This window comes from Myxine glutinosa, chromosome 1 (assembly GCF_964187855.1).
Source record: "Myxine glutinosa chromosome 1, kmMyxGlut1.1, whole genome shotgun sequence".
Classification (NCBI taxonomy): Eukaryota; Metazoa; Chordata; class Myxini; order Myxiniformes; family Myxinidae; genus Myxine; species Myxine glutinosa.
The window spans coordinates 342,929,810-342,944,508 of record NC_136261.1 but is presented as its reverse complement, the minus strand read 5'-3'; the positions used below and the strand labels follow the sequence as shown (position 1 = coordinate 342,944,508).

At 40.7% G+C, this 14,699-nt stretch overlaps 2 protein-coding genes across 2 annotated transcripts; both read right to left on the bottom strand.

Annotated features, from left to right (window-relative positions):
• Positions 1-3,525: 3,525 nt before the first annotated feature.
• Positions 3,526-4,506, bottom strand: LOC137418404 (olfactory receptor 51I1-like). Its single transcript, XM_068104498.2, has one exon. The coding sequence runs from the start codon at positions 4,504-4,506 to the stop codon at positions 3,526-3,528; it is 981 nt and encodes a 326-aa protein (XP_067960599.2).
• A 5,010-nt stretch (positions 4,507-9,516) lies between these two features.
• LOC144892631 (uncharacterized) lies at positions 9,517-11,811 on the bottom strand. The gene is made up of 3 exons (XM_078780262.1): positions 11,443-11,811; positions 11,066-11,289; positions 9,517-10,347 (listed from the first exon to the last, which is right to left on the bottom strand). Exons 1-3 carry the CDS (start codon positions 11,809-11,811, stop codon positions 9,813-9,815), a joined length of 1,128 nt encoding a protein of 375 aa, XP_078636388.1. The 3' UTR covers positions 9,517-9,812.
• Positions 11,812-14,699: the final 2,888 nt, after the last annotated feature.

Below are 14,699 nucleotides of genomic sequence, written 5' to 3'. Positions count from 1 at the left end.
ACGTCAAAGACGGATGCGGAAGAAATTTGGTGTTCAGTTTGGGTATATGACAAGGACAAATCGATACGGATTCGGCCGAAATTTGGTCGACGAAATGGGTGTGTGACAAGGATGAATCGATTCGATTTTGGTGAAGATCTGAATATGGATTCGGATATGAGAATTATTTAATTTTTAAAAGTGATTCTTCACCATTGAGAGAAAGAGCAAAAAACGATATATACCACGATATCTCAAAAAGTTGTGGACGGATTATAACAAAACTTGGTTCATAAGTTGGCCACGTGACAAGAACAAGCGATTAGATTTTAGTTGAATGTCGAATCCAGATCCCACCTGGATCCATAAACTGTTCACCTGTAGGAAGTATGCTCCTTGCCGAGTTCTACTTAAGCTGTGTTTCACTTTTCAACATCGCTGGGTTAGTTTTGTTTCATCCTCGGGACAGGTGTTTTGATTTTATAAACCGTAACGTTCCCCGCTGTGTGCACGGGTTGGTCTATTTACATTTACCAAAGAGGGGTGTTTTGTGATCGTGCACTATACTATATACTACAGGGTGCATTTTATAAACAATATCGATATGTGTTAACATTAGGAATTATACCATTTTTACTGTGATCATTGTTGCATTTGTATAGCCCACATGAAATGACTTATCATTCCACACAACCTGCTTTTTATAACAATACTAACCTCATAATTTTGCAATAGTCCTGTCCAGTTAACCATCAGGGAAACATTTTTAATCGATTCATCACGTGACAATGCTTTCTTTCCTTGAGATTGAGCATTCACTTTACACGGTGTGTATCACCACTCACAAGGTGATGTGTTTTGTCGGCAAAGTGAGAACTACCCTCAGTCTCATCTCAAAATATTATGAACCATCATCAGTCTCTCGTTATCTCTCAACTTTGGTGATCTTGAGTTGCATTGGTTGCATGACGTCATTGAATTTGGCGGCGCTGGGCACATTCCCAGTGTGCCCATGCGTTAATCCGCCACTGCCCACAACAAGGTGCAAATAATTGGGGCCGTTTAGGTGGTAGTAGTAGCACTGCCAAACTTTTATAAAAGGAAGCAAGCAGCATCCACTGGCACACAGATCTTTCGAATATGGGTCTTAATTGAGCTTCTTTTTTTTTTCTTCTTTTTTTGTATACAAGATCGAGGCTCATGAAAGAGCTAACATTAATCACACAAAAAGTCAAGCCGACACATAAAACACAAAAAATAAGGGGAGCGGTAGACAAGATGAGGAGAGAGGGAGAACGACACAAACACAACATTTGAGAGCAGGGACATCGGGAGAAATGTGGGAGGGGGAGGGCTTGGGGGGAGGTGGGAGAGGTATAAAATTATGAACACTATGAGCTTTAACTGCCATGTTAAAAGGAATCAACTAGCCAAACATGAATGATTTAAAATAAGAACAAGAAAGAGCAATCAGAGATTGCAGACCCTCACCAGGATGTGTTTTCAGTGGTTTTTAAGGTTTTTGGGTTAAAACCGAACAACGTGACATCATTATTATCACGTCGTCATTATTTTTTCTCCACCAATTTATTCCTAGATTATGCTCAAGAAATTTCATCTTGATCGGATGAAGTTTTGTACTTGTCGAATTATTACGTCATAATGGAGGCAGCTATGACATCATCATTAACACATTTTATTCAACATGGAGAGTTCTTTACAAAGAGCCATGTCTAATTTTTTTCTATTCAGCGCTTTCGGAGATATAGAGGTGCAATTCTTTTCGGTTTTTCCAAGATGGCGGCTGAACCACGTGACCTATGACGTCATAATTATCATTATAAATTCCTACATGTGGAGTTGCACCTTTGGTGGAAATTTCTTGTCAATCGGACCAACAGTTGCAGAGAAAGTCATATTTATTATGAACAGACAAACAAACAAGACAGACAGACAAATGATGAAAAATCACTCACAGAGAGACACTTGGCAAAACAGAACAAAGTAGAATGTCACTCAGTAGCGCATCCTTTTGACCTCAAAAATAATTAGTGGTTGAATTCAGTGACCTGATATGCAAATCGTCTTCAAAGTTCAAGTTAATCTGATGAAAATTCACAATTTTAGAAATGTGGCCTATGTTGACCTTTTGGCCTATGTTGATCTGAAAAATAGTTAGTGGTTAAATTCAGTTAGCTGATATGAAAATCTTATTCAAACTTCATGTCAATCGGATGAAAATTTTAGATTTTAGAAACTTCAAAAAAGTGGTTGACCTTTGGCCTATGTTGACCTTATGACCTACGTTGATCTAAAAATAGTTGGTGGTTGAATTGAGTTTGCTGATTTGTAAATCCCATTCAAATTTCAAGTGAATCGGATGAAAATTAAGCATTTTAGAAATTTGAAATTGTTGTTGACCTTTGGCCTCTGTTGACCTTTTGGTCTATGCTGATCTCAAAAATAGTTGGTGGTTGAATTCAGTTAGTTGAAATGAAAATCCTATTCCAATTTCAAATCAATCGGATGAAAATTGATGATCTGAGGAATCAGACGGGTGGGGGGGTTGAAGGGGGGCACTTCTACCTTTAGGATTCCTGTGGACACTTTGCCCAGTTGGAGCGATAAGTTGAACTGGAGAGCACAATTTTGCACTGAAGGGCACTTACTAACGGTAGGGTACGAGAAACTAAACTGGCTTTCAGAATAAAGTTTTTTCTCTCTGACGATTACCAAAGAATGTCAATGTCATTTCACACCTTTGGTGTGAAAACATGTTGCTACCTCGGAGACATGCTGAATGGAGAAGGTGGATCAAACGTGCTCACACATGCAACGGTTAGAGAGTGAGATGTGCATGGAAGAAGTTTCGGGAACTGAGTGGTGTGCTGACGAGGACGGGAGTGTCGTTGAAGCTGAAGGGAAAGGTGTTTGCTGCATGTGTGAGCAGTGTTATGATTTATGGGAGCGAGACATGGGTAATGAACGTAGAGCAGCAACGAAGGCTGGAAAGGGTGGAAATGCGAATGGTTTGGTGGATGTGCGGAGTGTCGTTGAGAGAGAGGAAGACAAATGATGATTTGCGAAAGATGATGGGAATAGAGCCTATGATTGATGCTGTGAAGAGGAACAGGTTGAGATGGTTTGGTCATGTGTTGAGGAAGGATGAAAGTGACTGGTTGAGAAGAGTGATGGAAATGAATGTAGAAGGAAATAGAGGACGGGGAAGACCGAGAAAGCCTTGGCTAAAGATGGTGGAAGAAGAAATGCGGGCAAGGGGGTTAACAAGGGGAGATGCAGAAAATAGGGCAAAATGGAGAAGATTGTCATGTGGACCGCAAGGCTAACCCCCGCTCTAACAGGGAAAATGGCCTTAAAATGCATGTTGTTGTTGTTTGATTACCATTCTCAGTCAGGGCAATCACACTCAGATTGAATGCACACTCAGATTGAATGCACACTCAGATTGAATGCACACTCAGATTGAATGCACACTCAGATTGAATGCACACTCAGATTGAATGCACACTCAGATTGAATGCACACTCAGATTGAATGCACACTCAGATTGAATGGCTTTTCATGGGGAATTACTTGCATTTTTCGGAAAACAAGAACAATCGTTGAGCGAATCTCCTGCATTCTGAAACCGAATATTAATGGATTAACAAGAGCCGGTGTTACCGAACTTACAAGATCCAAGATGAAACCAAACGTAGGAAGTCGGACAAATCGTTTCAACACCATCATGACAATAAGTGCAATGAACTGTGCTGAAGATGCAAACAATTGTGTAAAACATGTGTGCAACGCTTTTATATTTGCCTCTGTGGATGATTTTCGACATTTTCGAACAATATACCATGTGGAGTACACTGCGGTAAAACCAGTTAATCCATACACCACGTACTGAAAAAATAGAGAATGAATGAGTGAAAGAGAAACATTTCCACAAGCTGATCTTGCAACGGGTGAAGAAACGCAGACAACGTCGGGAACGACTATGGAGTAGTTGCAGTACACCATAGTTGTTGGTACAACAACATAGCTTACACTCAACAACAACCCGATTGTTAAAACTGCAATCACAAGTTTCACAGCACCACCTTTGTTCACCATCAGAGACACGTAACTGAACGGCCAGAAAATAGCCCAATGTCGGTCAACGTACATCAACCACGTGGTGAGAAACTGCTGAAACAATGTGCAATGTATACAAAACAACTGAACCAAACATTCATTAAACGATATTATTTTACGTTTTGCAATTATTCTACTGAAAAAGCTTGATATTACCACGACTCCCCATAACGTGTCAGCGAGCGATGATAGAGCAATGTACATGAGCATGGGTGAATTGAATCTCCGATAAAAACAAGCTGCGATGATTACTGCATTGAGAGGGATTGAAATACACATGATAAACGTGAAAACCGACATGATGACTCGTGCGCCGTAATCCAAAGGAATGTCCGACACATCCAGGATGACCGTGCGAGGCAAAGATCCCACAACTGTTTCGTTCATGGCTCCTGGAGAAACACAATGTATGTTGTAATAACTTGTGTTACACCAACTTCACAATGAAACATTCACTTTCTAAAACATTCATACATATCTCACAAATTAATATGATAACCATATACATTGAGGATAATCACTGTTTGGTGAAGAAACCCTGAGATATGACATTCACATTTGAAATCTAAATTAAATTGGTTTGTTCTGTTTTATGTCGGGTATATTCATCTCTACATGTGGAATCTCAAGTCCAAATCCGAGATATTTGAGTTGATTTGTGCTTTATTTACTGTGGTCTTTGTAATTCATGTTAAAGCTGATGTAACCTGATGGACTGGAGTACGTGTAATAATTACCTCGCATACGAAGAGAAACGCGGGGCCAAGCAATTGCTTCACTTTCTGTCTACAAACGTCAAATTATGATCCAGGAACTACTTAGTTACAATTGAATTATATATTTTGAACACGAATCGGAACATGAATTGGAACACGAACTGCAGTTTCGCAGTAATTTGACTCGATTGTGCTGCGCATGGAGTGAGATAGTTTTTTTTACTGCTTGTCTGTCCGTCAAAGAAAATAGAAAATCATTCCAAATAATATACTTGCTGTTTTGAAGGACGTCATAAAGGACACAAACAACAGGCACAAATAACTAATGTAACGTGTTGAATAAGGTGGGGTAAAACACGCAGCAGCATCGATGGTAAACTTCTCAAAATGGTTTTTCCTAAAACCTCTAATGTCTTTATTGTATTTATATTGAATTATCCACTTGATATATGGAACACAAATCGCCTTCATGGCACTTTCTAAAACCTTAAGTTTAGCAGCATTTGGACAAAATATTACGGCATTTCACGTCATCTGAACCAGAAACATTTGCTGCTCGCTGTCCCTCCCCGTGTCCTTTTTTCTGAAGACTGTGGAGTGAGATATTTCCATGAACTCTATATTTGTTGAAAGTTTAAAAAAAAAATGGTTTGAATTGAATTTTTTTGCAGATGTCTCGATATGCAAGCAAGTTCTGGATTATGCCATAACAACAAATTTCAATACTATTTTTATTAACAACAAATGTGTGAGGAGCAGCGCAAAGCATCCTGTGATCTCATTTTCACGTTGAACAAATGTTTGTTATTTATCTTGCCATCCATAGATTTTGTCTATGTTCACAATCCTCATCCTAACGCTGGTGAGCTGGGGATCTGCTTTGTGTTCAAACAACAGCAAGCATTTTTGGAGCTTTCAAAAGGAGAAATTTGATATTTACCAGAAAAAGAGCAGAAAAGAGCGGATGTGTTGGGCAGGACGTTGGACAATGGATAACAGACTGGAAAGGTAGAATAGATATGTACAATTGGCCAAGTGCACTGATCCTTTTGTTTTGCAATCATTGACAGCAATATACAATCAGTTGAAGAAAGATTCATTTCAGATTCATAAAATGAGATTTTGTGTTTGACTTCCTCTATGACGTTCACATTTTACAGAATCGAACATCAAAGCTATTGAGGGAACATTACTTGAAAGGAGAGCAACATTTACAACATGGGGACTCCAAAGATATTGATGCTTCTGATTTGATCATTGTGTTATAACAACTAGCAACGGTACCCACCCTATGGGCGGGGCTCGAATTGGGAAGCCCAAATGAAAAGGCAAAATATCAGAAATTGAAGGGGTTTTTTATTTTAAACGATTCATACAAACATCCCTTGAATCATATCACACGCAATCCATCAAAATCTAAACAGTATTTGTAGAATTTAAATAAAAGCCACTTCACTGTTCATATCGGTAAATATTATTCCATCGTGTTTCAAATCGTGATCGATACACTATGATCGTGATGATCGTGAATCGTGATCGATAATCGTGTTAACAATCGCTAAGTCGTATGTACTCCCGATACGTGTACCAAATTCCCGATATGTGTAACTGTACCAAATCAACAGGTAAAATGATTTTGAGCCGATAGCTGTTACGGCCTTGGCAAGATTGATGGAGACAGCGATCTGTTAACGTATTCACCGCCCAAATAGCTATGTGGAATTCTCTCATGTGGAGATTAAACATTACGACTGTTACGGCCTTGGCAAGATCGATGGAGACCGTTTATTATACTTTTAATGAAGGACACTGCTCAAGCCCCAGTCCTCATCACGGATGGGGCTCAGCGGTTTACCCGAGCCTGACGGCGAAGGGCAAGGTACACACTGGCCCGTCAAGTGTAGCGTGCGTGCGCTGGCCCGTGTGGCCCCGGATATCGAATGGCATTAAATGTTCATTAAACATTAAACGTTCATTAAACATTAAATGTTCATTAAAGGATTACAAAACGAAAATATTACGAAATTATGTTCACACCGTCACGTCAAACACGACCGTGAACACATACATCGTCACAATAAGAACACCGTCACAATGAACGTTATGCAAATGCGAATGTTATGCGGGAGTCCAAATCTGAAATTGGGAAAAATAAATAGCCTATTTTACTCCTGGAGATCCCAGGATTATCCACCCAAAATATCTTTGCGATCGGTTCAGCACTTTTTACGGTACCTTCGAACAGACAGACAGATGGACATTTGGTGAATTATAGTAAGATCGTCACAATGAGAACATCGTCACAATGAACGTTATGCGAACGTGAATGTTATGCGGGAGTCCAAATCTGAAATTGGGAAAACTAAATAGCCTATTTTACTCCTGGACATCCCAGGATTATCCACCCAAAATATCTTTGCGATCGGTTCAGCACTTTTTACGGTACCTTCGAATAGACAGACAGATGGACATTTGGTGAATTATAGTAAGATCGCCACAATGAGAACATCGTCACAATGAACGTTATGCGAACGTGAATGTTATGTGCGAGTCCAAACCTGAGAATACTGGAGACCAAAGCTGAAATTGGAAAAAACTAAATAGCCTATTTTACTCCTGGAGATCCCAGGATTACCCACACAAAATATCGTTTGGATCGGTTGAGCCGTTTTGCGGTACCTTCGAACAGACGGACAGACATTTGGTGAATTATAGTAAGATGGCGTGTGTGCGTCCTGAGCACACCTGCCGTGTGGATGACTGATTTCATGTCCAGCCGGTGCAGAATGTATTGGATCTGTACCAGCAGGTGTGGATCAAACATCAGCACAGCATGAACAAGAACATACAGTGAAACTGGTTTTGTGTTTGACACGAGGAGCCTCATGAACCGTCCTTTCATTTGTTCCCGAACCGTGCTGTTCAGTTTATGAGAGAAACACTACCTGCATGAAATAAACAGGTGATCATGCAATACCAATAACAAAGTTAGAGGTTATGAGAATTCAAATGAATGCACCTTACAAATCTAGCTGAAACACTTCAACTTCAGACATTCACAACATTCTCAAATATGTAAAGTCGTAAATACTTACCTGTCCGATAGGTGTATACAATCCTAGTGAGGTATGCTTGCGCGTCATGTAAGCAAAAACAAACCGTGCTTCCTACGCAGGTACATTATAAATAGAAGCTTTATTATTATAGGCAAGCATTCTGCTGCGAGATGTCAATTTAGGTTTTATTCATTTACGTATTTATGGGCGAGTTTATGGTTATTTACATACATTTTCATTTACGGACGCTTTTCCGATTTTTCATTTACATTTACTTATAGTCATGTTTATTTCACAGATAAAAGTCATAGAAATTTAAATTTTCAGATGCTCGGTGTTGATTGAGGTTCATTTTTATGCTCTTTTTTTTTTTTACAAATGCATTTATGTTTTTTTCCCTTAAATTTTCGTTCCGGATACTTTCCGACGGTTTTCTGATTTTTCTGGTGTACCAGCTTCGATGTCCATCAGCACACCAAATTTCAGCTTTCTACGTCACCCGGAAGGAACCGAATATTAATAATAGTCAGTCAATTAGTGGTTAGAAATATACCATATAAAACTGTGATAAAGAGCAGAAACTCCACAATACGAGCAGGGTGCCTCATTTGCATAAAATAAATAATACGTTCTCGTTGAACTTGAGGAAGCCTGAGGAGAAAGCTTGCTGAAAATAAAAGACCATCCTGAAGCGACATGTGTCACTTATTTAATTTCTTCCGATTTTATATATATGTATATGCATATATATAAATACATACATATGCATATATACACATATATGTACACAAGATTAAATTGAGCGGTTAGCGAAAACACACGGATCCGTTTCAATAACATGCAGGTTGTGCACGAATCCCGTATTTACTCACCTTCATCTTGAGACACATATATCGAGTTTGGCAATAACACAATGCTATACAATATATTTTCAAGTGTTTTTTTTTGTGTTTGTTTGTGCGGTTTTACATTATTCCTTCTGTATCGAACACACCCCGAAACCCCCACCGGGAAAAGCTCACCCAGCCAGGCAGCGCCAGGTATCCCTCCACTCCCCACCCCATCGCTCCCCCAAGCTCCAACCCAGGAAGCTCTGGGTAGCCCCTGCTTGTACTATATAATATTCCATGAGATGTACTCAATCTATCTAACTCTACTATGAGATGCATTCTACTTTCTATGCATAATCACTTACTTGTACAGGATATAGAAGCTCTCGGTCTTCACGAGTTGTCGATGTTGCATCCGAGTCTCCATTATATATACTCGTAGCACAATTCTACAGAGAGTCCTTGGGCCTAAGGGAGTCTTTGATGGATTAGTCAAATTGGGACTTTCTTCTTGTGTGGTTCATTGTTAATTAGAGGGGAAACATAAACAACACTATTTCGTGCTGTCATCTGAAGTAGTCGTACATGATGCTTCAAACCCAGGTTCAAGTTCCATATGCAGGACAATACGATGTCACAGAAACGACCTGAATGGGAAGAAGCCTTTGATAAAGTTGAGATACCAAATCTAAATTGAGAACAACATTCAAACCACAATGAATCCTTTTAGTAAGGGCATTTTATGAGATATTTCATAAATCTGTTAACTAAATTGTTACCAAAAAATTTCTTCACCAATATGTTTGCAAAGGTGTGTAATAACATGTGTTAAAATGTTGAAGGTCAACTCCCGTGGGAAACCCAGAAAAAAAGCTGTTGAATTCGGGTACCGAAAAATTATTTTCGAGAATTTTTATTTTTTTAAATCGGCCCTTAAGTAACTTATGAGGGGTCAAATAAGGGTTTTTCATGATTCTGAGTTGATTGTTAACATTTATATTTTCACTTTTACATTTACACACAAAGTAGCTTTTATTTCACATACATATATAATACTCAAGAGTTATTTCTCATTCACAATGTCAGAAGTTTCAACAGTCATTGTCTATGTCTTCTTCAGACTCAACAACATCATGACTGCAGTTTCTGCATGTAATGCCATTACAGACTCCACAGGCCGAGATGCACGTGACCCCATTCTTTTTGCAGCTGCATCGCCGGTTGCTGCAATCTCCATGACAATTACAGCTCGTGAACTGCAATAGCTCCTCAGGAGCCGTGGGGTCCAGTGTTGGAACTGGCTCATACCCATGCACACCTATTGTCCATCCATAGTCACTGGGGTTCAGAGACATGCTCTGTAGAAGGATCCAGTCCTGGGTCTGCAGGTAGGCACGGAGTGAATGTTGTGCAGCTGCACCCTCTGTTGGAGGTAGAGTCTCTGGTTTGATCACTCCTGCCGCTGCCTTCCTTGAGAACATGTTGTACCGAATTTCACCCAATGTAGTATCTCGTCCATGGTAAATGTACTTGAAAATCGCAGTACCAGCCTGAATCACTGTTTCCTTGGTGGCTTCTGTGTCAAGGAAGATGTCGATGTACTCAGCCGCGTCCCCTTCGCAAAACCTAAAAAAAAGCACCAGGTCTATGTCAAGTAAAGTATAATGTAAAACAGAAATATATATATATATTTTTAAACATTTATACTACTAGGACGTGCCCGTACGTGGGTGCCCGTTCCTTGGTGCGGCCCAGCATCTAGTCGAGACCCAGTCACCCAGGCCGATCACCCATTCCGACCCCAAATTCCTCATCGACGATAACTAAACAATATATTATATGAATCGCACCGTACATACCTCCTTCTAGATCTTGTTCTTGTCTTGATATACTCACTCAGCGCACTCTATCACGACTGAGTCCTCCCAGCTCCTCCAAATGGCGCCCGCTACGCCTCGAATTACTATCCGCGCACGCGCTCTCACATCGGCCACGCCTACGCAACAACGTGTTCTGTGATTGGCTGGCCTACCCCGCAACCTGTTCTGTGATTAGTTTGGTAAATAAATCGCCATAGCTCGGTAACTACTTCTCCGATTAATATGAAACCTTGAAAAGGCACATCCTCAGGTCCCCAGCAATATACCTGGCAAGTTTCAAGTATATCGGACCCGTGGTTGTCGAGAAACAGCGGTCACAGACAAACACACACACACACACACAGACACACACACACACACAGAGATTACTGGAATTATAGATAGATGATGACAATGATTATAATTATTATTATTATGAGTATTAGTATTATTTGCCGACGTAATAGTAGTATTATCATTATTACCTGGCAAATAGAGTTGTTTTCCCATGACCAGCGATTGCAGAAACCGTATCACACCCCGTGAAGGCGTGACAGAAGAGCAGGTAGCTCTTCTGTGTTTCGGAGAGAGATTCTTTGATCTTTCGGACGTCATAAGAGCCGTTTGATGTGGTGAAGAAGAGTGGATGGTGGCTGTCTGAGCTATGGTGCACCAGCATTACCAGCACGTCTGCATCTTTTGCCCGCACCTGAAAATATAACAACATGTACAAAGCATAATGAACCGTTCAAGAACAGATTTAACTTTTCAACAGTGTGAATTCTCTTATTTTTAAATTACCCCATCTCCCCCCGCGCTCCATCCAATAGTTATACTAACTGAAGACACAAATGGTACTGACCTCAACAGAGCCATCTGAAGCAGCAGCCAATGCCTCTCTCACAATTGAAGTGTCAGCATCATTGTCACACTGCTCCACAGTGATGTGATGTTTTTGGAAGGTTGAAGAGAGAAGGTGGATGAGCTCACTCTTGTTATGAGTGTTGTCCAGAAACTTTGCCCTTGGGGTCCAGTTGGACATATCCGGTCGAATATGGAGATTACAGCAGGAATTCTTGGTATGCCGGATGTGGTCGTGATCTTTTGGTGATCTGCTGTAGCCATCAAAGACCACAATGATCTTCTGGGAGCAGCAGCCCAGATACTGCACGTAGCTCACGTAACTGTTGGCGATCTCCTGCCAGGTCTGACGTTGTTCCCACTTCACCATGTAGACAAGCCATCCGCCATCAATTACGAGGGTGCAGCAGGGTTGGTTAGTCAAGTCAAGTGGATCAGTTAACGCCTTCAGGCTTGTATTTGAAAAGTCTGCTTGTTTGCCTTGTTCATCTTCTGATCTTTGTTGCTGAACAGGGACAATGGGAAGGGAGTCAGCTCATACTGTAAGCTTGTCTCAACTGTCATATCCCGCTGGGCGAAAATGATCAGTCGGTTGAACAACTTTAGTGAGTCAAGGTGAATCTTTTTCTCGTTGACCAAGGGAAATTTTCTTAGTGATGACAGGGCTTTTATCTTTGACTTGACATCCATGGTCGACGTCACTGACTGTCCATCCAGCTTGATCTGCATCTCCATCCCAACTTCAGCTGCTCTCTCAGCATTGACTGCGTCATCTCCAGTGCTTGTGAATCCTGTTGAGAAAGACACGAGCAACTCCTTGTCTCTATCGTTGTCGAATGGCTTGATCTCCTCAAACCATTTAAGGACAAGTTCAACTGCCTCTGCATCTCGCTTCATCTGTGTCTTGGCAAGGTCTCTGTGGACTGGAACATGTTTACTGACGTCCTCCTCCATCCGCCGGTTGACATCAGACAGGTGACTGAGGGTGAGCACCCAGCATTTGTGGCCAGAAAAACTGTTTCTCATTCTTCCTCTGCTCAGTCCACCTTGTGACTTGGCTGCCTTCATTAATGTCTGCTCAATGCAAATGTCACACCATGTGCCGGACCACTCATGACTTGAGTAACGGACAACGTGGTTCCCGTGGGCAGTGAGACGTGGTCAAGTTTAGCAAGTTCTCATCTCCATGGTCAAGATTAGCATGATGCGCTCGCAGAATATTGTCGGTGCCATCTTTGAGACAGAGTACATCTGCCCTTCTTTCCTGTGTTGTGAAATACAAGGTGTCTTCGTATTTCTCTAGAAGTTTTATCTTTAGCCAATGCTTTGAATAAGAAAGGCTCTTCTCTGGTAACTGATCAAACTCCTGCAGCTTTTCATGGACTTGGTCCATGTTCATTACCCCATGCTCTAATTCTGAGTCTAACCATTCGCAGAATTCAATAAAAACTGCCTCTCGCTCCTCATCAATACCCCTCTGTCCTCTCTTCCTTTTTCCTTCCTCATCAGTCTTTGACAAACTGTCACCTCTCGCAAACATAAGTTTGCATCGCAAATGGTACAGTGTTTCTTCTGCTACCAAGTCGTTGATCCCTTCCAGGCGTCCAGTGACTTCAGTGCCCCAGTCATCCCCGCGACTCCGTGCTGTCTTCAGCAAGCTTGCCTTCAGTGTATCTGCAGTCAAATTATCTGGCACTCTGTATTTCTTTCTAGCTTGTGCTGGATTATTTTTGTAAAGCTGGGCTGGTTGGTTGCAAAGAATGCATACATCCTTATACAGGAGGTCAACTGACTGTGATCTTCTAGAACTGCAGCCAGTTGATGAACTGAACTCACAAGTAGTGCGTCTTCTCTTCAACTTTGATGACTCTTTCTCTGCCTTTGATGCTTGAGCTGACTTCTTGGTGGTTGCAACAAAGTTGTTGTACAGATCATTTTTACACTTCTGGTGGTACCTCAGTTTTCCTTCCTTTTGAGCCTCCTTCATACGTTCCACAACAGTAACATTTTCGACAGTTTCTGCTTGTTTCAATAAAGTTGAGTATCCCTTTGGAGTTGCCTGTATGAGCCTTTCAGCTGGTGTACCCGAGCGTGCACAGATGAAGCAATTGAGCACAGGTGGAGTAACGTCTTCATCCATATTGCTAGACTCCATGTCCTGCAAAGTAGAAAATGAGATATATTTAGAAAATATTTTTCCACAAAGGAGTGTCTGTGGTGAAATATAAATGTTAACAATCAACTCAGAATCATGAAAAACCCTTATTTGACCCCTCATAAGTTACTTAAGGGCCGATTTAAAAAAATAAAAATTCTCGAAAATAATTTTTCGGTACCCGAATTCAACAGCTTTTTTTCTGGGTTTCCCACGGGAGTTGACCTTCAACATTTTAACACACGTTATTACACACCTTTACAAACATATTGGTGAAGAAATTTTTTGGTAACAATTTAGTTAACAGATTTTCATATGTTTCCCTTACTATTTGGCATAATTTGGTTCACACACACTGGTCCAAAGCATTCGCTGATTCAAATTAAAGGCTGATTGAGTTGAGAACCTCGTGAAAAAACACATCAATTATTAAACAAATAAGTTTATCGATATCGATATCTTTATACCTCTTGTGGTGATGTTTGACCATTGGGTGAAGTGGATTTTGTTTGCTTGGCTGTACAACCACGAACAAGCATTTTCTTTGATTTGCATTCAAAGCCACCTTGAGGCTTCGGCGTCTCACAATGGGGGCTTCTCCAGGACACCTGCAGAAGCCTTGCTCAGTTGGAACGATACTTTGAACTGGAGAGTTCAATTTCGCACTGAAAGATACTTGATAACTGCCCGGCTAACATTTTTGCGTTGCCACAACGTTGCTACAACGTTTCACTTTCGTTGTTGCAACGTTTTGCTCCAACGTTTTAAGAACGTTGCAATGTTGGGTTTTGTTTACGTTTCCACAACGTTAGTAGTAGGAAAATGTTGTTCCTGGACCACCCCTATTTCTCCATTCACTTACATGTAAATTTTGCTCTCACCCTCACTTTTCTTCATTTCCCATTAGCACCTCTATTCCTACCTTTTACTTGGCCTTATGGAACTTTTACTCTTACTATCAATGATCATTGTTGTCTAGTAGACCACTCAAACAATGATCCCACAAATATTTGTTTATGCATAGGAAATAATTTAATTCTCTTACAACTCCCATCACCATCTAATATATTAACAAAGAAAATGTTTGAGTTTGGTTCTTTATC

What these genes read in the sequence shown, in the direction of transcription:
- LOC137418404 (XM_068104498.2), bottom strand. Translation starts at nt 4,506, where the DNA reads ATGAACGAAACAGTTGTGGGATCTTTGCCTCGCACGGTCATCCTGGAT.
- LOC144892631 (XM_078780262.1), bottom strand. Translation starts at nt 11,811, where the DNA reads ATGGTGAAGTGGGAACAACGTCAGACCTGGCAGGAGATCGCCAACAGT. An exon ending in CTTCAGATGGCTCTGTTGAG is followed by an intron (nt 11,290 to 11,442) that starts GTCAGTACCATT and finishes TTATATTTTCAG; the next exon opens with GTGCGGGCAAAAGATGCAGA. An exon ending in AAAACAACTCTATTTGCCAG is followed by an intron (nt 10,348 to 11,065) that starts GTAATAATGATA and finishes GCTTTTTTTTAG; the next exon opens with GTTTTGCGAAGGGGACGCGG.